The sequence below is a fragment of the Balaenoptera borealis genome, assembly GCF_965194805.1.
Source record: "Balaenoptera borealis genome assembly, chromosome: 11".
In the NCBI taxonomy this organism is placed as follows: Eukaryota; Metazoa; Chordata; class Mammalia; order Artiodactyla; family Balaenopteridae; genus Balaenoptera; species Balaenoptera borealis.
The window spans coordinates 92,802,783-92,826,914 of NC_138868.1; the positions used below are offsets into that span (position 1 = coordinate 92,802,783).

General features: G+C 36.4%; 1 protein-coding gene across 9 annotated transcripts in view; it reads left to right on the forward strand.

Moving 5' to 3' along the window:
• The window catches only part of LOC309606433 (protein MFI), a 175,337-nt gene that overhangs the window by 35,863 nt on the left and 115,342 nt on the right, over nucleotides 1–24,132 (forward strand). For 7 of the 9 annotated variants that reach the window (XM_082343537.1, XM_082343530.1, XM_082343535.1 and 4 more), the window contains one exon: nucleotides 22,681–22,773. The exons of the other annotated variants lie outside the window; for them this stretch is intronic. In XM_082343537.1, coding sequence (XP_082199663.1) covers nucleotides 22,681–22,773 — 93 coding nt within the window. The remainder of the gene's footprint in view (nucleotides 1–22,680; nucleotides 22,774–24,132) is intronic. 9 annotated transcript variants of the gene reach the window in all.

The window sequence follows — 24,132 nt, forward strand, 5'->3', positions numbered from 1 at the left end:
GAGGTCTCATGGAGCTCCTCATCTCAGCACCAAGACCCAGCTCTACCCAATAGCCTACAAATCCAGTGTTGAAAGCCTCAGGCCAAACAACCAGTAAGACAGGAATGCAATCCCACTCATTAAAAAAAAAAAAGAGAGAGAGAGAGATGGCAAAAAAATATGTCACAGATGAAGGAGCAAGGTAAAAACCTACAAGACCAAATAAATGAAGAGGAAATCGGCAATCTACCTGAAAAAGAATTCAGAGTAATGATAGTAAAGATGATCCAGAATCTCGGAAATAGAATGGAGGCACAGATTGAGAAAATACAAGAAATGTTTAACAAAGATCTACAAGAACTAAAGAACAAACAAACAGAGAGGAACAACACAGTAACTGAACTGAAAAATACACTAGAAAGAATCAATAACAGAATAACGGAGGCAGAAGAACGAATAAGTGAGCTGGAAGACAAAATGGTGGAAATAACTGCCAAGGAGCAGAATAAAGAAAAAAGAATGAAAAGAATTGAAGACAATCTCAGAGACCTCTGGGACAACAATAAACACACCAACATTCGAATTATAGGGGTCCCAGAAGAAGAAGAGAAAAAGAAAGGGTCTGAGAAAATATTTGAAGAGATTATAGTTGAAAACTTCCCTAACATGGGAAAGGAAATAGTCACCCAAGTCCAGGAAGCACAGACAGTCCCATACAAGATAAACCCTAGGAAAAACACACCAAGACACATGTTAATCAAACTAAGAAAAAATAAATTCAAAGAAAATATATTAAAAGCATCAAGGGAAAACCAAAAAATAACATACAAAGGAATCCCCATAAGGTTATCAGCTGATTTTTCAGTGGAAACTCTGCAGGCCAGAAGGGAATGGCAGGATATACTTAAAGTGATGAAAGAGAAAAACCTACAACCAAGATTACTCTACCCAGCAAGGATCTCATTCAGGTTTGATGGAGAAGTCAAAAGCTTTTCAGACAAGCAAAAGCTAAGAGAATTCAGCACCACCAAACAACTTTATAACAAATGCTAAAGGAACTTCTGTAAGTGGGAAACACAAGAGAACAAAAAGACCCACAAAAACAAACCCAAGGGCTTCCCTGGTGGCGCAGTGGTTGAGAATCTGCCTGCCAATGCAGGGGACATGGGTTCGAGCCCTGGTCTGGGAAGATCCCACATGCTGCGGAGCAACTAGGCCTGTGAGCCACAACTACTGAGCCTGCGTGCCTGGAGCCTGTGCTCCGAAACAAGAGAGGCCATGATAGTGAGAGGCCCACGCACCACAATGAAGAGTGGCCCCCGCTCGCCGCAACTAGAGAAAGCCCTCGCACAGAAACGAAGACCCAACACAGCCATAAATAAATTAATTAATTAATTAAATTTTTTTTAAAAAACACCCAAAACAATTAAGAAAATGGTAATAGGAACATACATATCGATAATAACCTTGAATGTAAATGGATTAAATGCTCCAACCAAAAGACACAGACTGGCTGAATGGATACAAAAGCAAGACCCATATATATGCTGTCTACAAGAGACCCACTTCAGACCTAGGGACACATACAGACTGAAAGTGAAGGGATGGAAAAAGATATTCCATGCAAATGGAAATCAAAAGAAAGCTGGAGTAGCAATACTCATATCAGATAAGATAGACTTTAAAATAAAGACTGTTACAAGAGATAAGGAGAGACACTACATAATGATCAAAGGATCAATCCAAGAAGAAGATATAACACTTATAAATGTTTATGCACCCAACATAGGAGCACCTCAATACATAAGGCAAATGCTAACAACCATGAAAGGAGAAATTGACAGTAGAAAATCCTAAAGATGTCACCAGAAAACTACTAGAACTAATCAATGAATTTGGTAAGGTTGCAGGATACAAAATTAATGCACAGAAATCTCTGGCATTCCTATACACCAACTATGAAAAATCAGAAAGAGAAATTAAGGAAACACTCCCATTTACCATTGCAACAAAAAGAATAAAATACCTAGGAATAAACCTGCCTAAGGAGGCAAAAGACTTGTGCTCAGAAAACTATAAAACACTGCTGAAAGAAATCAAAGATGACATAAACAGATGGAGAAATATACCATGTACTTGGATTGGAAGAATCAATATTGTGAAAATGACTATACTACCCAAAGCAATCTACAGATTCAATGCAATCCCTATCAAACTACCAACAGCATTCTTCACAGAATTAGAACAAAAAATTTTAAAATTTGTATGGAAACACAGAAGACCCCGAATAACCAAAGCAATCTTGAGAAAGCAAAACGGAGCTGGAGGAATCAGGCTCCCTGACTTCAAACTATACCACAAAGCTACAGTAATCAAAACAGTATGGTACTGACACAAAAACAGAAATATAGATCAACGGTACAGGATAGAATGCCCAAAGATAAACCCATGCACATATGGGCACCTAATCTACGACAAAGGAGGCAAGAACATACAATGGAGAAAAGACAGCTTCTTCAATAAGTGGTGCCGGGAAAACTGGACAGCTACATGTAAAAGAATGAAATTAGAACACTGCCTAACACCATACACAAAAATAAACTACAAATGGATTAAAGACTTAAATGTAAGACCAGACACTATAAAACTCTTAGAGGAAAACATAGGAAAAACACTCTTTGACATAAATCACAGCAAGATCTTTTTTGACCCACCTCCTAGAGTAATGGAAATAAAAACAAAAATAAACAAATGGGACTTAATTAAACTTAAAAGCTTTTGCACAACAAAGGAAACCATAAACCAGATGAAAAGGCAACCCTCAGAATGGGAGAAAATATTTGCAAATGAAACAACAGACAAAGGATTAATCTCCAAAATATACAAACAGCTCATGGAGCTCAATATCAAAAAAACAAACAATCCAGTTTAAAAATGGGCAGAAGACCTAAATAGACATTTCACCAAGGAAGACATACAGATGGCCAAGAGTCACATGAAAAGATGCTCAACATCACTAATTATTAGAGAAATGCAAATCAAAACTACAATGAGGTATCACCTCACACCAGTCAGAATGGCCATTATCAAAAAATCTAGAAACAATAAGTGCTGGAAAGGGTGTGGTGAAAAGGGAACCCTCCTGCACTGTTGGTGGGAATGTAAATTGATACAACCACTATGGAAAACAGTATGGAGGTTCCTTAAAAAACTAAAAATAGAATTACCATATGACTCAGCAATCCCACTACTGGGCATATATCCAGAGAAAACCATAATTCAAAAAGAGACATGTACCACAATGTTCATTGCAGCACTATTTACAATAACCAGGACATGGAACCAACCTAAATGTCCATCAACAGATGAATGGATAAAGAAGATGTGACCCATATATACAATGGAATATTACTCAGCCATAAAAAGAAATGAAATTGAGTTATTTGTAGTGAGGTGGATGGACCTAATGTCTGTCATACAGAGTGAAGTAAGTCAAAAAGAGAAAAACAAATACCGTATGCTAACGCATATATATGGAATCTAAAAAAAAAAAAAAAAATGGTACTCATGAACCTAGTTGCAGGGCAGGAATAAAGAGGTAGACATAGAAAATGGGTTTGAGGACATGGGGTGGGAGGGCAAAGCTGGGGCGAAGTGAGGGTAGCATCCACATATACACACTACCAAATGTAAAATAGTTGGCTGGTGGGAAGCAGCAGCATAGCACAGGGAGATCGGCTTGGTGTTTTGCGATGACCTAGAGGGGTGGGATAGGGAGAATGGGAGGGAAGGTCAAGAGGGAGGGGATATGGGGACATGTGTATGCATGTGGCTGATTCACTTTGTTGTGCAACAGAAACTAACACACTATTGTGAAACAATTATACACCAATAAAGATCTATTAAAAAATTTTTTTAACCTGGCAAAATGTCTGATCTTTATGGGTTGATATTCCCTTTTGTGCTTTGTTGGTATTCCATTTAAGTATTGTAAAACTTTGAAATAATGCTACCTTTATCACCACAAACACTGCCAATATAAAATAGTAGTAGAAATATAAGGGAAAGAGGAGATAAATTAATTAAAATAGCTGTTACAATTAAAAAATCAAGAGAAAAAATTTGTGTAGAGGCTACATTCCTTGTTGCTGCAGCTGATCCCACCTACTGCTCACTCTATGTTCACTGCTGTTCAGCCAGCATCTCAATTGGCCAGAGCTCTTTGCCAGGTAGAATAACACAAAACTTACTTTATGGAAGATCATGTTAAATAATTTAGAATCCAGCAGAGTCCAGATGTAAGACAAAAAGTGTGTCATACAGAATACTTACCCAATGATGATAGAGCCTTGCTTCCAAACCCTGAATGTTTCTTCTGTGATTCATCCAGTAGTATAGGTTTCACAGATCATCCTGAACCACCATCACAATTCCATTTGTCATTGTTTTTACTCAGCCCTAAAGGGCCAACTAATGTTATCACTTGCACTGAAGCCCTGGACCATCCAGACAGACTTTTCTTTCTTAGGTTTCACTCAAAACTAGCAGATTTTCAAGACACTTGCAAATTGTCAGGCAGCACACCAAACTCTAAGGGCCCTCAGACTTTGCACAGAGATGGTAGATGTTTTTTGAAAATTTTTGTTGAAGTGTAGTTGATTTATGATGTTGTGTTGGTTTTGGGTGTACAGCAAAGTGATTCAGTTATATATACATATCCTTTTCCATTATAGTTTATTACAAGATATTGAGTATAGTTCCTTATGCTATACAGTAGGTCCTTGTTGGTTATCTATTTTATTTAGAGTAGTGTGTGTATCAGTTAATCCCAAACTCTTAATTTATCCCTCCCCCCACTTCCCCTTTGGTAATCATAAATTTGTTTTCTATGTCTTTGAGTCTGTTTTTGTTTGATAAATACATTCATTTGTATCTTTTTTTTTTAGATTCCACAAAATAAATAAATAAATAAAATAAAAAGAGGTTAGAAACTCTGAAAAACAACTAACCATGAAAGTCATGGTTCAAATATAAGGCAAATTAATATATTTCTAATCTCTATGTAAAGAGAATACATTTGATTTTTTTTTAACATCTTTATTGGAGTATAATTGCTTTACAATGTTGTGTTAGTTTTTGCTGTATAGCAAAGTGAATCAGCTATATGTATACATATATCCCCATATCCCCTCCCTCCCACCCTCCCTATCCCACCCCCCCCCATCCCACCCCTCTAGGTGATCACAAAGCACGGAGCTGATCTCCCTGTGCTATGTGGCTACTTCCCACTATCTATTTTACATTTGGTAGTGTATATATGTCAATGCCACTCTCTCACTTCGTCCCAGCTTACCTTTCCCCCTCCCCATGTCCCCAGGTCCATTATCTACATCTGCGTCTTTATTCCTGTCCTGCCCCTAGGTTCATCAGAACCTTTTTTTTTTAAGATTCCATATATATGTGTTAGCATACGGTATTTGTTTTTCTCTTTCTGACTTACTTCACTCAATACATTTGATCTTGATTCTAGATACATTCTACTTCAAGTGGCCCAGAGGGTGACTTCTAAATAAGGATGCATAGTTTTAGCATATTATGTGGCCCTGTAATTGAATAATTTGCATAGTCATAGTAATGTGAATGCAGAGTTTTTTCTGTAATTTAAAATATTTTTTTATCAAAGTACTTTGTGTACTTCTTTAAAATAAGTAAAATAATGTAAATGAACTTATACTAAAAAGCAAGTCTTTACCGCATCTCACTACCTTCCACCTTCATACTCTAAAAGCAACCACTTTTATCTATCTTTTTGTTTTAGAACTTCTAGTCACTAGTTCCTTGCTTCTAAATAATATGCTTATTATATTTTACTTATCAACTTTAGAAGTGATTTGTTGACTTTCTGCAAAGATGATTAAGAATTTACCTTACTTATGCTCCAAAACCCTGCTTATCTCCCCTCTCAGTACCATAAGTCATTGTTTTAATTCCTCTGTTTCTTACCTTGCTGCTTTAAAGACCTTTGTTTCTTGTTCCATCATGTTAACAAAAGATCACTTGACTCCTCACTATATATGATGAGGATATAAATATCCCTATCCTTTTCTTCACATATCTTCCAGTATTCAAATCCCCAAGTTCCATCACCTCTCCCTTGTCAATATTCACTTGGAGGAGTTTTTCAAATATCCTGAATACAAATCCTTTATTGCAATATAAAATATCATCTTCCAGGGTACCTCATTTCTCTCTTAAAGGTGTTTTTGGTAAGTCTTTAATTTTAATAATATCCAGTTTATCACTTGTTCTTTATGGTTAATGCTGTCTGTGTCCATTTAAGAAGTGTTTATGTAGAAGGTACTGTCATCAAGATGGTGTCAAAAGTCCAGGTCCCCCAGCATTTCAGGACGTTTCCTGGGAGGTGCACTCAGGTATTGCCTCATGGGGATCACTGGGGGAATCTGCAGGGCTTGACCACTGGGGATTTGATAGAGACAGAGAAAAGAGGGGCAGGGCAGACAGCAACCTGTGCTCAGATCTTGGCAGTTTGCATTACCGCTTACAGCAATACCTGAGCAGAGATCTCAGCCAGGCTCTGCCCACCTGCAGAGCTGAGCCAGTGGCCCCATCTGGCCAGGGAGCTCAGTTGGCAATTCTACCTGATATGGGTCCCAAACCAACAGGCTTTACTGACTACAGAACCTGTTTTATGGCCCCACTTAGGCAAGGAAGCAAATTCGCAGCCCCACTCGATTTATGAGCATAGTCTTCAGTCCTGCCCAACCAGGAAGCCTAGCCAGTCATGGAGCCCAGAAACAGATCCAAGCCTATGGCCCTGCCTAATTACTGAGTACAAACTGTAGCCAGGGACTTCCCTGGTGACACAGTGGTTAAGAATCCACCTGCCAATGCAGGGGACACGGGTTCGAGCCCTGGTCCGGGAAGATCCCACATGCCCCGGAGCAACTAAGCCCATGTGCCACAACTACTGAACCTGCGCTCTAGAGCCCATGAGACACAACTACTGAGCCTGAGTGCCACGACTACTGAGCCCGCACGCCTAGAGCCGGTGCTCCACAACAAGAGAAGCCACTGCAAGGAGAAGCCCGCGCACTGCAACGAAGAGCAGTCCCTGCTCGCCGCAACAAGAGAAAGCCCGCGCACAGCAACGAAGACCCAACGCAGCCAAAAATAAATAAATAAATTTATTTTTTAAAAAACCTTTTAAAAAACTGTAGCCAAAGGGAGCCTAGCCAGTGACTCCACCCAATTGCAGAGCATAGCCTATGGCCCCACCCAGCTAGGGACCCTGGACAGTGACCCCACCCAACCAAGGAGCACAGTCTCTAGACCCCCCACAACTGCAGGATATAGCAGGAGGCCCTGCCCAACTAGAGAGCCTGGCCAGTGACCACCCGCAAGAGAGGAGCACACCCAGCCGCTTACCCCATCACAAAACCCAGCCTACAGCCTTGCCCAACTTTGGGGCAAAGCCTATGGCCCTACCTGATCACAGAACACAGCCTGTGGCTGCATCCAACCACAAAGCCTTGCCTGTAGCCTTGCCCAAACATGAAGTCTGGCCAGCAGCACCATCTGGTAAGGGAGCACATCCTGAAGCCTCACCCAACCAGGAGTGATTGCAGAGCCCAGCCTGCAGCCCTGCTCAGTTGCGGAGTCCAGCCAGTGGCACCTCCCTGCCAGGGAACACAGCCTATGACTTCGCCTAACCAGAGGTGATTGCAGAGCCCAGCTGGTAGCCCTGCCTGAAAGTAAGTAAGCCATCATGCCCACCTCAGAACATGGGCAGTGACCTCACCCAAATAGACACCCCAATAGCAAGCCTCCACCTGCCCATGGATGCTACCAGATGGCCCATCCAGTACCCCAAGCTGAGCTAACTGATGAAGGTCTTTCTCTGCTGAAGGGAACCTCTAGTCTGGAAGAAAAGACCACTTACTCAAATGCACAGATACCAAAGTAAACATGACACCGCCAAAAGAAACTAACAAAGCTCCAATAATTTACTCAAAATATAGGTCTGTGAACTGTCTAACAAAGAATTCAGAATAATCCTCTTGAGGAAGTTCATGGAACTACAAGAACATGTAGACAGACAACTACATGATATTGGGAAAACAGTACATGAACAAAGTGAGAAGCTCAACAAAGAAATAAAAGCTATCCTCCAAAAAGCCAAAAAGACATCCTAGATCTGAATAATAAAAAAACTGAGCTAAAGAATTCCAACAGCAGACTCCATCAAAAAGACAAGAGATAAGTGCCTGTGAGGATGTGGAAAAAAGGGAATCTTGTACACTCTTGGGGGAATGTAAACTGGTACCACCACTATGGAAAGCAGCATGGACATTCCTCAAAAAATAAAATAAAAAATAGAACTACCATATGATCCAGCAATTTCACTTGTGGATATTTTTCTGAAGGAAATGAAATCACTACCTCAAAGAGACAGCTGCACCCCCATGTTCATTGCAGCATATCCACACTAGCCAAGACATAGAAACAACCTAAGTATCTGTTGACAGATGAATGGATAAAGAAAATGTGATAATGTTTTATATATTATATATTATATTATGTGAAGATATTATATATAACATTTAATATTAGTATAGCATATTAATATTATTTATAATGGAATATTATTCAACCATGAGAAGGAAGGAAATCCTGCCATTTGTAACAACATGAATGGATCTGGAGGGCACTATGCTAAGTGAAATAAGTCAGGCAGAGAAAGATGAATTCTGTATAATGTATGCTCTCATTTATGTGTGGAACCAAAAAAACCCTGGACTCTTAGAAATAGGGGATACATTGTTGCTGCAAGGGGCAGTGGGGGTGTAGGGGAGGGATGAGTGAAGATCATCAAAGGGTACAAACTTCCAGTTATAAGATTAGTATGTTCTAGGAATGTAATGTACAGCATGGTGACTCTAGTTAACAGTACTGTGTTGAATAATTGAAAGTTGCTAAGAGAGTAGATCTTAAAATTTCTTACCACACACACAGTAAATGGTAATTATGTGAGGTGAAGGATGTGTTAACTAAATTTTTGTGGCAATCATTTCACTATATATGTAGATCAAATCATCATGTTGTATACCTTAAATTTACACAATGTTATATGTCAGTTATGTCTCAATAAAGATGCGGGGGAGTTAGAAATATTTGTTTAACCCGAAGTCAGAAGATATTTTCCTTATGTTTCTTCTAGAGGCTTAGTTGTTTAGTTTAGTTTCACAGTGAGATCTTGTATCCATCTCCAACTCATGTTTGTGTATGATAACAGGGACAAAGGTCATTTTTTTCCTTATGGATAATCAAACGACCAGGTATCTTTTATTGAAAAATACCATCTTTCCACAATAAATTGCAGTGATGCCTTTGAAAGTCATGAAATCATATATGTGAACTGTTTCTATAGTTTCTACTCTGTTGCATTGGACTATTTGTCTATATTTGGGTTAACACCACATTGTCTTAATCTGTAGCTTTATAATAAGAGTGGATATATGGTAATACAGTCCTCTAACTTTGTTCTTCAAGATTATTTTACCTATTTTAGGACTTTTACATTTCCGTATAAACATTGGAATCAACTTATTTTAATTTCTTTTTTTTTTCACACGCACACACTGTATTTTATTTTTACAAGAGATAGACTGACACCAAGCATTGTACATGGATGACCACAACAAAAGCAACAATGATTGCAATTACCAAACATGAAACACACTCATACTATGTCATAATATTGACATTCAGTCCAGTAATCCTCCACTGTAACAGCTCCTTTACTTTGCAGTGAAAATTGATTTGTATATTCTTTGCCTCTGAGTCCTTGTTGGATTTTTTTTTTTAATTCAGACAGAAAGTCACAAAAATTATACTCATCCTCATCAGTTCACTCAGTCCCATGTAATTATTATTATTTTTTTCATCTTGATCTTTTGTTAGCACTTTTATGAGTTCATCAGTTTTTCATTAGAGTTCTGAAAATGCTTATTCATTCAGTTCAGCAGTACAGTCAGTTACCAGAAACCTGTACTTGTCAGAGTCTTTTCCATGAATTTCTTAAAGATGAAACCCTTTTATAGGAACATATTTGCAAAAGCATCAGAGTACACCCAGAACTGTCTGTAAATGACAAAAGACTTAAAAATGACCACAGTTAAAAATTTGATGAAAGTTCATAATAATGCAGTTGACAAGAAAATTAGTTATTTCTGAGATATACATTTTAAGGTAATAACTAGGATTATGACTTATAACATTATACCAGAACATATAAGATTTTTAGAAATTTCATGTAATGTCTGAAACATTTATATTAACATATTTCCATACAAATAACCCAATGAAAGTTTAGTATTAGTTGTTTTGTTTGTTTGTTTTTTTATACTGCAGGTTCTTATTAGGCATCAATTTTATACACATCAGTATATACATGTCAATCCCAATCGCCCAATTCAGCACAACACCATCCCCACCCCACTGCAGTTTTCCCCCCTTGGTGTCCATATGTCCATTCTCTACATCTGTGTCTCAACTTCTGCCCTGCAAACCGGCTCATCTGTACCATTTTTCTAGGTTCCACATACATGCGTTAATATATGATATTTGTTTTTCTCTTTCTGACTTACTTCACTCTGTATGACAGTCTCTAGATCCATCCATGTCTAAAAAAATTTTGTTGACATTATAATTGGGATTGCATTAAATCAATTGATCAATTTGGGGAGAACTAATATCTTACTATGCTGAGGTGTTTTTTTTTTAACATGGCGTATCTCTTCATTTATTTATATCTTCTTTAATTCCTCTCCATAATGTTTTGTAGTTTATAGTGCAGAAGTCTTATACATCTTTCACTTGATTTCTAGGTTATTTGGCTTTTTATGCTAAAGTAAGTGGTGTTATTTATTAAATTTTATTTTCTAATTGTTCATTTCTAGTTTATATAAATATTTATTTTTATACACTGACTAAATATACACTTATTATTTCTAATTGCTTTTTAATAGATCCTTTCAGATTTTTATTTTAGATTTTATTGAAGTATAATTGATTTACAGTGTTGTGTTAATTTCTGCTATACAGCAAAGTGACTCAGTTATACATATATATATTCTTTTCCGTTATGTTTTGTCACAGGATGTTGAATATAGTTCCCTGTGCTATACAGTAGCACCTTGTTGTTTATCCATCCTATATACCATAGTTTGCCTCTGCTAATCCCAAATTCCCATTCCTTTCCTCCCCTACCCCACCTCCCCCTTGGCGACGACAAATCTGTTCTCTATATCAGTAAGTCTGTTTCTGTTTTGTAGATATGTTGATTTATATTGAATTTTAGATTCCACATATAAGTGATATCATATGGTATTTGTCGTTCTCTTTCTAACTTACTTTGCTTAGTTTGATAATCTCTAGGTCCATCCATGTTGCTGCAAATGGCATGAATTCATTGTTTTTGATGGCTGAGTATCTTTCAGATTTTCCACTTAATCATGTCATCTTTGCATGATGACTTTCATTTTTCCTTTGCAAACTTTATACCTGTTATTTCTTGTTCTTGCTTTTTTGTGCTGACTAGACCCTCCAGCACAATACTCAAAAGAATTATGGACATTCTTGTCTTTTTCCTGAACACAGAGAGAAGGCATATAATATTCCAATGTAAGCTGTTATCTGTATTTTTTTGTAGAAACTCATTATCTGTTTAAGGAAATAAACTTAATTCCTCGTTTGCTAAGATTTTTATTCTTGTTTTTATGAAAACTCTGGGTATTGAATTTGATCAAATGTTTTTGCTGCTCCTAAATGGTCATATGGTCTCCTTCATTCTCTTTACGTGGTAAATTACATTCATTGATATTCAAATGTTAAACCAACCTTGTATTCCTGGAATAAACTCCACTTCATCCTGATTGTTACCCTTTTGGTATATCCTGGATTTGATTTGCTAAACATTGGCTTAGGATTTTCTGTATATTTATTTTTAAATTCAATTTTTCTTTGTTGTAATGTCCTTGCCAGGTTTTGTATCAGTATTATGCTGTTCTCCTAAAAGGAATTGGGAAGTATTTCTTCTTTTTCTGTAAGAGTTTGTGTGATTGGTATTATTTTTTCTATAAATGTTTGGAATAACACATTAGCAAAGCCATGTGTGCTAGGAGTTTTCCATATAGAAAGGTTTTTAATTATGAGTTCCATTTCTCTAAAATTCAGGACTATTCAGATGTGTATTTCTTCTTGTACCCATTTTAATAAATTACTTTTTCAAGGAATTTGTCCATTTTGTTTGTTTTTATTTAGGTATAATTGACATATAACATATTAATTGCAAGTGGGCAACATAATCAGTCAAAATTTGTATATCTTGTGAAATAATCACCACAATAAGTCTAGGTAACATATTTCACCATACCTAGTTACAAAAAATTTTTCTCTTGTGATGAAGATTTTTAAGATTTACTCTCTTAGCAACTCTCAAATATTCAATACAGTACCATTAACTATAATTCACCATGCTTTACATTACACCCCATGAATTAATTATGGTATAACTGGAAGTTTGTACCTTTTGGTCCCCTTCGCCCATTTCTCCCACCCCCCACCCCCTACCTCTGGCAATAATCATTTTGTTCTTTTTATCTATGAGCTTACTGTTGTTGTTTAAATTCCACGTATAAGTAAGATCATATGGTATTTGTCTTTCTCTGACTTATTTCACTCAGCATAATGTTCTCAAATTCCATCCATGTAATTGCAAATGGAAAGATTTTGTTATTTTTTATGGCTGAAGAGTATTCTGTTTTATATATATATATATATGCCACATCTTCTTTATCCATTTATCCATCAGTGAGCACTTAGGTTGTTTCCATACTTGACTATTGAAAATAATGCTGCAATGAACATGGGGTGCATATATCTTTTTGAATTAGTGTTTTTGTTTTCTTCGGATAAATACCCAGAAGTGGAATTGCCAGATCACATGGTAGTTCTACTTTTTATTTTTTGAGGGATCTCCATACCATTTTTCATACTGGCTGAACCAATTTGCATTCATACAAACAATGCAGAAGGGTTCCGTTTTCTCCACATCTTTGCCAGCACTTGTTATTTCTTGTCTTTTTGGTAATAACCATTCTAACAGGCTTGAAGAGACATCTAGTTGTGGCTTTGATTTGAATTAAGGAATTTGTCCGTTTTGTTTAAATTGTCAAATCTATTTTCGCCAAAATTTGTTTACAATCTCCTTTCATTATCCTTTTAATGTCTGTAAGATTTGTAGTGGTATTGTTAATAAGCGTTTTCTCTTCATTTCTCTACATCTGTATTTCTAGGAGTTTATCAATTTTATTAATCTTTTTTAAAAAACTGATCTTTGGCTTTGTTGGTTTTCTCTATTTTAACTCTATTTTCTATTTCATTGATTTCCAATCTTATCTTTATTGTTTTTTCTTTCATTTTGGGACTTTGATTTGCTATTCTTTTTCAAAGTTCTTGGGATGGAAAATTAGATCTTAGATTTTCAACTTTTATTCTTTTATAGTACATGTATTTTGAGCTATTAAAGTTCTCCCTTCAGCATTTCTTTAGATTTATCCACACAGGTTTTGATATGTCATATAATTATTACCTCAGTTTGGAATATTTCATAATTTTCCATGTAATTTTTTGACCCATGGGTTATTTAGAGCCACATTGATTAATGACCAAATATTTAGGAATTTTCTAGTTATCTTTTTGTTATTGATTTCTGGTTTAATTCCACTGCAGCCAGACAACATACTTTAAATGGTTTTAATAACTCAAAACTTGCTTGGTACAGAAAAATTCTATTTTGATAAATGTTCCATGTGATCTTGAGAAAAAAAACATATTCTTCCATCAGTTAGGTCAAGTTAGTTAATTATGTTGTTCAAATCCTTCATAGCTGTCTTAGTCTGTTTGGGCTGCCATAACAAACTATTATAGGCTGGGTGGATTATAAATAACAGAAATTTATTTATTATAGTTCTGGAGGCTAGGAAGTCCAAAATCAAGGCACTAGCAGACTTGGTACCTATTGAGAACCTGCTTCCTGGTTCTTGTTATGTCCTCACATGTTGGAAGGGATGAGTGATCTCTCTGAGCCCTTTTTTTTCCTTTTAAATTAGTTTTATTAGTTACCTATTTTATACAAATTCGTGTATATATGTCAATCCCAATCTCCCAATTTATCCCATCACCACCACCACCCCCCTGCTGTCCCCGCTTTGTGTCCATACATTTGTTCTCTGCATCTGTGTCTCTATTTCTGGCTTGCAAACCAGTTCATCTGCACCATTTTTCTAGATTCCACAAATATGCATTCATATACGATATTTGTTTTTCTTTTTCTGACTTACTTCACTCTATATGACAGTCTCTATGTCCATCCACGTCTCTACAAATGACCCAGTTTCATTCCTTTTTATGACCGAGTAATATTCCATTGTATATATTTACCACATCTTCTTTATCCATTCGTCTGACTGAGCCCTTTTTTATAAGGGCACTAATCCCATTCATAAGGGCTTTACCCTCATGACCTAATCATCTCCCAAAGGTCCAGCCTCCTCCTACCATCACCTTGGGTGTTAGAATTTCAATATGAATTTTGGAGAGACAGAAACATTTAGTCTATAGCAGGAGACTTACTAATTTTTTGCCTATTTGTTCTACCAGTGCTTGAGAGAAGTATGTTAAAGTTTTCCATTATAATTGGGGATTCATTTATACTCCTGGTAATTGTGTTAATGTTAGCTTTATATATTTTGAAGTAATGTTGTTAGGTACGTATCAGCTCAAGATTGTTACATCTTATTGTTGAGTCAAACCTAATCAATATGAAATGTTGTTTCTTATATTTTCCAAAACTTTTTGCCTTAAAGTCTATTTTATTTTGTATCAATAAAGTTACCCTAGTTTAATTTTGGTTAGTGTTTGCATGGTATATTTTCTTATTCTGTTACTTTCTAACTTTTTGTATCCTTTGTAAACAATACAGAGCTGGATCTAATTTTGGTTAGTCTTAAATAATCATTGTCTTTTAATTAGCATGGTTAGACCATTTATATTTATTATAATTATGGTATTTGTTTAGTTTAAGTCTACCATATTGCTGTTGCTTTTCTACTTATCATCTGTTCTTCATGTATTTTTCCTGTTTCCCATTTCTTTGTATTATTTAAATGATTTTAATATATCATTATTTTCTTCTGTATTAACTTCTTGGTTATTTTGATTGATTTAAGATGTTCATAAATTATTTGCTACTCTTTCTGTTGAGAGGTTAGGGGCAATCTTCTTCCTTTTATTTAGGCTATTTTAGTCTTGCTTTACCACTAAAACCAATAAAATAGAACATGACATTCTGGGACCTCTAAGCTTAGGTAATAAATATGGAGAACAGTATGGAGGTTCCTTAAAAAACTAAAAATAGAACTACCATACGACCCAGCAATCCCACTACTGGGCATATACCCTGAGAAAACCATAATTCAAAAAGAGTCATGTACCACAATGTTCACTGCAGCTCTATTTACAATAGCCAGGACATGGAAGCAACCTAAGTGTCCATCGACAGATGAATGGATAAAGAAGATGTGGCACATATATACAATGGAATATTACTCAGCCATAAAAAGAAACGAAATTGAGTTATTTGTAGTGAGGTGGATGGATCTAGAGTCTGTCATACAGAATGAAGTAAGTCAGAAAGCAAAAAACAAATACCATATGCTAACACATATATATGGAATCTGAAGAAATATATATATACACACATATATACATATATATGTATATGTGTGTGTGTGTGTGTGTATGTGTATATATATATATATATATATATATATATGGTTCTGAAGAACCTAGGGGCAGGAGAGGAGTAAAGATGCAGATGTAGAGAATGGACTTGAGGACATGGGGAGGGGGAAGGGTAAGCTGGGATGAAGTGAGAGAGTGGCATGGACTTATATGTACTACCAAATGTAAAATAGATAGCTAGTGGAAAGCAGTCACATAGCACAGAGAGATCAGCTCAGTGCTTTGTGACAGCTTGGGGGTGGGATAGGGAGGGTGGGAGGGAGACGAAAGAGGGAGAAGATATGGGGATATATGTATATGTATAGCTGATTCACTTTGTTATAAAGCCGAAACTAACACACCATTGTAAAGCAATTATACTCCAATAAAGATGTTAAAAAAATAAAAATAAAGGCAGTGCCCAGCTTAAAAAAAAAAAAAAGCATTGCAGGGTGCCCAGGTTCAATCCCTGGTCGGGGAACTAAGATCCTGCAAGCCACGTGGTGTGGCCATAAAAAAGAAACATTGCAGTGTCCATGTCTGTGTCATGGAATGCTCATTCTGGATGAAGCCAGCCACAAGGTACAACAACCCTGAAACTGCCATGCCAAGCTAGCCTAATGGAAAGGCTGTCTACAGAGATTGGTGATTGGCCATCCCCAGATTTATCAACTATTCCATCCCACTTACAAGATACATAAGTGAAAAAGCCATTTTCAATATTCCATCGCCAGCAGATAAAACATAACAAGAACCAAGAAACAAGGCTGATAGCTAGAATTGAGGCCCCTGACATAGGGCCCCACTTGAGTCATCCCAGCCATTCCCAGCTTTGTAATCCATCTCAGATGAAGCCTCAATCATTGTGGAAGTGAGACGAGACATCCCTACTCTGCCCTACCATAATTTGCAACCCATAATTGTGAGCATAATAAAATGGTGGTTGTTTTACATCACTAAATTTTGGGGGTAGTTTGCTACACAGCAGTAGATTACCATAACAGTTACATTATTACATTATTACATTACATAAGATTACCATTATCTTAATGGGGTAACTTAGAGTTTACAATATGCATCTTTGACTAATTAGTGCCTACATTTAGTACTTTTACACTTTCCAGAACAATGCAAGAATCTTAAAATGGGTTAACTCCCTTTATCATCTTTCCCTTTTGTGCTATTTGTTGTCAGATATTTTTCACTTACATTTTTGTTTTAAATATAAGAAGACATTTTTATTGCCTTAAACAATTAGTATTTACTTTTTATTGTGGTAAATATACATAACATAAAATTTACCATAATAACCACTTTTAGGTGTACAGTTTAGTGACATTAATTACATTTACAACGTTGTGTAGCCATTTCTACTATCCACTTCTAGAACTTTTTCATCATCTCAAACAGAACCTCCTGTATCCACTAAACTATAACTCTCCATCCTCCCCTGCCCCCTAGGCCATGGTAACCTATATTTTACTTTCTGTATTCATGAATTTGTCTATTCTAGGTAGTTTGTATAAGTACATTTGTCCTTTTGTCTCTGGCTATTTCATTTAGTATAATGTGTTCAAGTTTCATCTAATTTATAGCGTGCATCAGAATTTCATTCCTTTTAAAGGCTGAATAATAGTCCATTGTATTTATATACTACATTTTGTTTATCCACTCCCTTTTAACAGATCTTGGGTTGTTTCCACATTTTGGCTATTGTGAATAATGCTGCTATGAAAATTGTTGTATAAGTATCTGTTTGAGTACCTCTTTCAATTCTTTTGGGTTCATATCTAGAAGTGGAAGTACTGGATCATATTGCAATCCTATGTTTAAATTTTTGAGGAATGATGAAAATGTTTTCCATTGTGGCAGCACCATTTTACATTTTCACTAGCAATGCACACAGTTTCCAATTTCTCTACACTCTTGCCAACACTTATTTTCTATTTTTTTTATGATAGCCATCCTAATGGATGTGAAGTTGTATCTCATTGTGATTTTGATTTTGATTTCCTTAATGACTATTGATGTTGAGCATTTTTTATGTGTTTATTGACCATTCATAAATTTCTCTGGAGAAATGTGTATTTGAGACTTTTGCCCATTTTTGAATTGGGTTATTTGTTGTTGTGATGTGGGAGTTATTTACATATTTTGGATATTAAACCCTTATCAGATATCTGCTTTGCAAATATTTTCTTCCATTCTGTGGATTGCCCTTTCAGCCTCTTGACTGTGTCCTCTGCCATGCAAAAGTTTTAAATTTTGATATAGTCCACTCTATCCTTGTTTTTCTTTAGTTGCTGTGCTTGCAGGGTAATGTCCAATAAATCATTGCCAAATCCAATGTAATGAAGCTTTTCTCTTATATTTTCTTCTAAGAGTTTTAGATTGCAGCTCTCATTTTTAGGTCTTTGATCCACTTTGCATTAATGTCCAATTTCATTATTTTGCATGTGGGTATCCAGTTTTCCCAGCATCATTTGTTGAAAAGACTGTCCTTTCCCCATTAATAATCTTGGCACCCTTGTCAAAGTCAGTTATATATGTAGGAGTATAGTTTTGGCTTCTCTATTCATTCTATTGGTCTTATGTCTGTCCTAATGCCAATACCAAACTGTTTTGTAGCAAGTATTGACATCAGGATGTGTCTGGCTATTTGGGGGCCTTTGAGATTCCACATGAATTTTAGAATGTGCTTTTATATTTCTTTTAAAAGTGACATTGGGATTTTGATATGGATTGCACTGAATCTGTAGATTACTTTGGGCAATATTTTCATCTTACCAATATTAAGTCTTCCAATCCATGAACACGGTATATCTTTCCATTTATTTATGTCTCCTTTAATTTCAGTATTTATTTTTTATTGGGGTATAGTTGTTTTACAACGTTGTGTTAGTTTCTACTGTACAGTGAAATGAAGTAGAGTTCCCTGTGCTATACAGCAGGTTCTTATTAGTTATCTGTTTTATACATATTAGTGTACATATGTCAATCCCAATCTCCCAATTCATCCCACCTCAGCCCCCACTTTCCCCCCTTGGTGTCCATACGTTCAGTATTCATTTTTATTTCTCCAGATATTTACACCTTCCAGGGACCTTCATTCCTCCCTATAGTTCTGTGTTTCCCTATGGTATTACTTTCCTGCCACATAAGGAATTCCCTACAGTAGTTGTTGTAGGGCAGATCTCCTGTGAAAAATTCTTTCAGCTTTTGTTTGTCTGAAAACATCTTTATTTCACTTCTGTTTTTGAAGAATATTATCAGCATGATGGAAATCTAAGTTGTCACGTTTTGGGGTTTTTTTTTTTTCTCCTTAGCACCTTAAATATGACATTCCATTCTATTCTGGACTCCATGGTTTCTGTTAAAAAAAAAAAAAATCAAGGACCAATTTTACTCTTTCAACCCTGAAAGTAATGTGTCTTTTATTGTCTGGATGCTTTTAAATTGTCTCTATGTTTTGTTTTTAGCAGTTTAAATTCGATGTGCCTATGTGTCATTTTCATTTTTTGTCCTGCTTGAATAAGTTGACAATAGAATAATCCAGCAGAGTCGACCCCTTGTTACCCTAGCATACTTACTTCTTCTAACCATGTTTAACTTCCAAATAATGTCAATATTAAAATTATGCTTCCACCTAACATGATACAACTATCCCTCATATAGATTAAAACAAACTAAAACCCTCTTCCCCAAAGTAATTTTATTTATCTTTCAATCATTTTTATTTCTCTTCCTGCTGAGTCATACTCCACCTATGATATCTTGTCTTATAAATACTAGATACAAGGTTAAGCACTTATATTTATTTCCTACTGCTGCTATAACTGCCAAAACCTTAGTAGCTTTAAACAACAAAAAATTATTATCATCCAATTCTGGAGGCCAAAATCTGAAATGGATCTCACTGGGCTAAAATCAAGATGTCAGCAATGCTGCGTTCTTTCTGGAGGCTCTAGGGAAGAATTTGTTTTCATGCCTTTTCCAGCCTTTAGTGGCTGCCCACATTCCTTGGCTTATGGTCTCCTTCCATTTTCAAAGCCAAAAATGACCTACCAAGTATGTCTCACATCACATCACTCTGGTGCTGACTCTTCTGTCCCCTCTTTAACTTATACGGACTCTTTTTTTCCCACTTATAAGGCCCCCTCATTTTTTTTGGTGTGGTGGCTCACTGGCATGAGGAACTCAAAATGGCCAGGTGACAGTATCAGCTTCCATTTTAATGGAACTGTTGGTGTGTACCTTGGTGGAAGCCTTACTCCTGTGGGTTCTAAGGCCTTTATATCCACAGAACCCAAAGGTAAAAGGACAGGAAACAAAATTTTCACTAGTGGATTATTAGAGATAATATTGAGAGGGAGCCACTTTCATTTCCACCCTTTAATTTTCAAACTCATAAATGCTGGCTGGCATAGATTCAGATCATATTCTATAACATGAAGGACATCACTGTAGCCTGAAAAGTGTTATCAGTGGAACTCTAACTGTAACTGAGTCTCCAAAATGCCATTCCACCAGGCCAAGTGCTTTAGGGTGATGGGGAACAAGGTAATGTCAGTGAATTTCATGAGCATAGGCCCATTGATGTGCTGCATTTGCTCTGAAGCAAGTTCTCTGATCAGAAGCAATGTTATGCAGAATATAATGACAAGTGAATAAAACATTTTGAAGGTACACAGATAGTGGTTTTTGTAGAAGTATTGTGTACCCAGGAGTGTAAATTATCAATTCCAATGAGAATCAAGTGTTGCCCCTTCCATAATGGAAGTGTTCCAACTAATCAATGTGCCACAAGAAGCTGGCTAATTCCCTCAAGGAATGATGCCATATCAGGGGCTCAGTATTGGTCTCTGCTTTGGCACAGTGGGCACTCAGCAGTAGTTGTAGCCAGATATAGTGTGTAAAAATCCATGTTGCTGAGCCCATGAATAACCTCCACTCCTCCATTCCTGTTGCCATGGCCACTTTGTTCATGAGCCCATTGGGCAAGGAGAGCAGTGGCTAGGGAAATAGACTGACTGACTCCAAAGAATGGGTCATCTTGCCTACTTGATTATTAATATTTCTCTCTGCTGAGATTGCTCTTTGCTGAGAATTGACGTGGGACACAAATGTCTTCACACTTGGTGCCCATTTGGAGGGGTCTGACCTCTTCCCCAACAGCTTTCTAACCATGTTCTTTCCAAATCCCTGACCAGCCAGCAAAGCCATCAGTTATTGCCCATCTGTAGATCTGTACCTCTGGCCATCTTTTCTTCCAGGCATAATATACAACAGGTATGCTGCTTGAAGTTCTGTCCCCTGTAAGTATTTCTCTTCAGAGCTACCCCTGAGTGAGGCTGTATATTATATATGGAACTTCCTATGGATCACACTTTGCACTTGACCTCCTGAGGCCTGCTAGGTCCTGAGTTTGACCAATAGAATTCAAACTAAGTGATGCTCTGTGACTTCCAAGACAAGTCCTTGAGAAGCCTTACAATTTCTACTGTCTCTCTCTGTCTCTTTCTCTCCCTCTCTCCCTCTCTCCCTCTCTCCCTCTCTCTCTCTCTCTCTCTCTCTCTCTCTCTCTCTATTGTACTTTGAAATGTACATGCTGTGAAGAAACTCTAAACTGAAAGTCTATATGGAGAGAGAAGCCCAGCCATCACAGAGGTTCCAACAATCCAAACTGAAGACCCAGTATATGTGTGTAAGACCATATTAAATCACCCATCTCCAGCTGATCTGGCAACTGACTACAGCCAAATACATGAGTCCAAGCAAGAATAGCAGAAGTTCCCCGTCAACCCACAGAAAGCAGTTGTTGCTTTAAGTCACTAAATTTGAGGGTGGTTTGATACAATAATCTACAAATTTAGAAGATACTATTCAGATTTTAAACCATCATAAATTTTTCTTGGTACTCAATTTGGGGTGTTACTTAAGAAATTACATCTTCCTTTCAGAAAGAATATTATTTGTGTTGAGGTGAGCTGCACCATCTTCCACAGGCAATTGCAATGGGACTTCAAATTGTCATATTGGTATTATGGATTACTTCAACTTGAATTTATTTGATTTGATTTAATATAAGCAAACTGAGGGGTCAGGGAATGTTTACCAAGAGTTATTAAGGTTTGGGGAAGGAATAAGGTAGGAGAGGGTTACCAAAGATAGCTTTCCAAGATAGAAGAATTGCTTGCAGTTGTTTGACTAAATTTGCACTAATAATAAAAGTAGATAGGGTTTGTAAATCAGTGGAATTACCACAGGAATGAGGAGGATTCTGTAATGATAATAATAGATAATACTTATTGAGTGCTTTTTTACGCCAGAAGTTGTTCTAAGTGCTTTACAAATTTTAGCTCATTTATTCCTAACCATAGCTGTATGAAATAGTACTGTCATTCCCATATTTTAGATAAGAAACTGATCATAGAGGTTAAGCAACTTGTTCAGGATCACACAGCTAGTAATTACTAACACTTGAGCCCAGACAATATTATGCCATGCTCAGTGTTCTTAACCACTAGGCTGTATTTTGTCTTTCTCCTAGATTACACTGGAGTATACGAAAGTGACCCAACCAAAGTTTTGGATATTTTATTTATAGTTGCTAGTGATACCATTACAAATTTAAGGGTAAAACTCTTTGTGAGAATAATACCAATATTGCCTGACTTGTCAAAGCAAACCTTGATTGGATAATATTTCTAAAATCTAGTTTACATACGTAAAATCTATTTTATGATTTTTACTCATTTTGCCCTATTTAGGCAAAAAGCTAATTAGAGGTAGAAAACCCAGTTTTGACCATAAAATCTTATGTGTCTGAACCTTTAGAATGTCGCTGTATTCCAACACTTTAAAAGTCTGATTAATATAAGAAGACAAGGGGAGCCACGTCAGATACTGAGATACATTAATCCCAAAGAGGTAAGGACATTATTTATTGATACAATATATTTTCCCCCCTTAAAAATGTGTGACTACTTTATAAATTCAAAGTGCTTGTATTTCTTTTTTTTAACTTTTTAAATAAAATATTACACACATATAGAAAGTTCATAAAACATAAATTTATAACAACTGAATCATCACAAGCAAACCCCTGTGTAACACTCACCCAGATCAACGTTTTCATACTTCAAACCACTGCCTTTGGGTGCCCTGCAAATCACTGCCGACTCTCTTCTTCCAAAAGGTAAACACTATTTTGAATCCTACCACTATACTTTAGTTTTCTCTGTTTTAAAGCTACATATAAATAGAATCCTATAGTATACTTTTGTATCTAGCTTTGTTCATTCAACATTGTTTGTGAACCTAAACTTCATTCATTTCATAAAAATGATGGTAGTATTCCATTTTATGAATATACTGCTATTTATTCATTCTACAATAGGTTGACATTTGGACTTTTTCTAGTTTGTGGCTATTATAAGGGCTGCTTCTGGCACTATTTTTACTCATGCCTCCTGGCTAACAGGTCCACAAATTTCTTTTGGTTTCTATTCAACCTAGAAACAGAATTGCTGGATGAAAGGATATGCCAAACTATTTTCCAAAGTTATTGTATTAATTTATGTTCACTGTCAGCAACCTTTGGGAATTCTTGGTGCTCTACATCCTCAGCAACACTTAATATTGTCAGTTTTTAATTTGCATTTCTCTGGTTACTAATGAAGTTGAGCATCTTTTTGAGGAGTTGTGCTCCTGATTAAAATTCTATATGTGATTTTTCAGGCCTGACCACAGGCAATTACAAAGCCTTTACCTGACAGGACTCACAAGGGAAAGCTATCCTCACCTCACACTAGACTTCGTGCAGAGTCAGTGCATTACAGTCGCTGAAGGGAGTTGCAGACAAGGACTCAGGACCCTCTCTGTCCATGAATTTAGGCATATTTTCCTAGCCCCAAAAGCCTTCACTCCTAGGTCTCTTTTTTTTTTTTTTTTTTTTTTTTTTTTAGTATTTTTATTGGAGTATAATTGCTTTATAATGGTGTGTTAGTTTCTGCTGTATAACAGTGAATCAGCTATAGATATAAATATATTAATCCATTTTGAGTTTATTTTTGTGTATGGTGTTAGGGAGTGTTCTAATTTCATTCTTTTACATGTAGCTGTCTAGTTTTCCCAGCACCACTTATTGAAGAGGCTGTCTTTTCTCCATTGTATATTCTTGTCTCCTTTATCAAAGATAAGGTGACCATATGTGTGTGGGTTTATCTCTGGGCTTTCTATCCTGTTCCATTGATCTGTATTTCTGTTTTTGTACCAGTATCATACTAT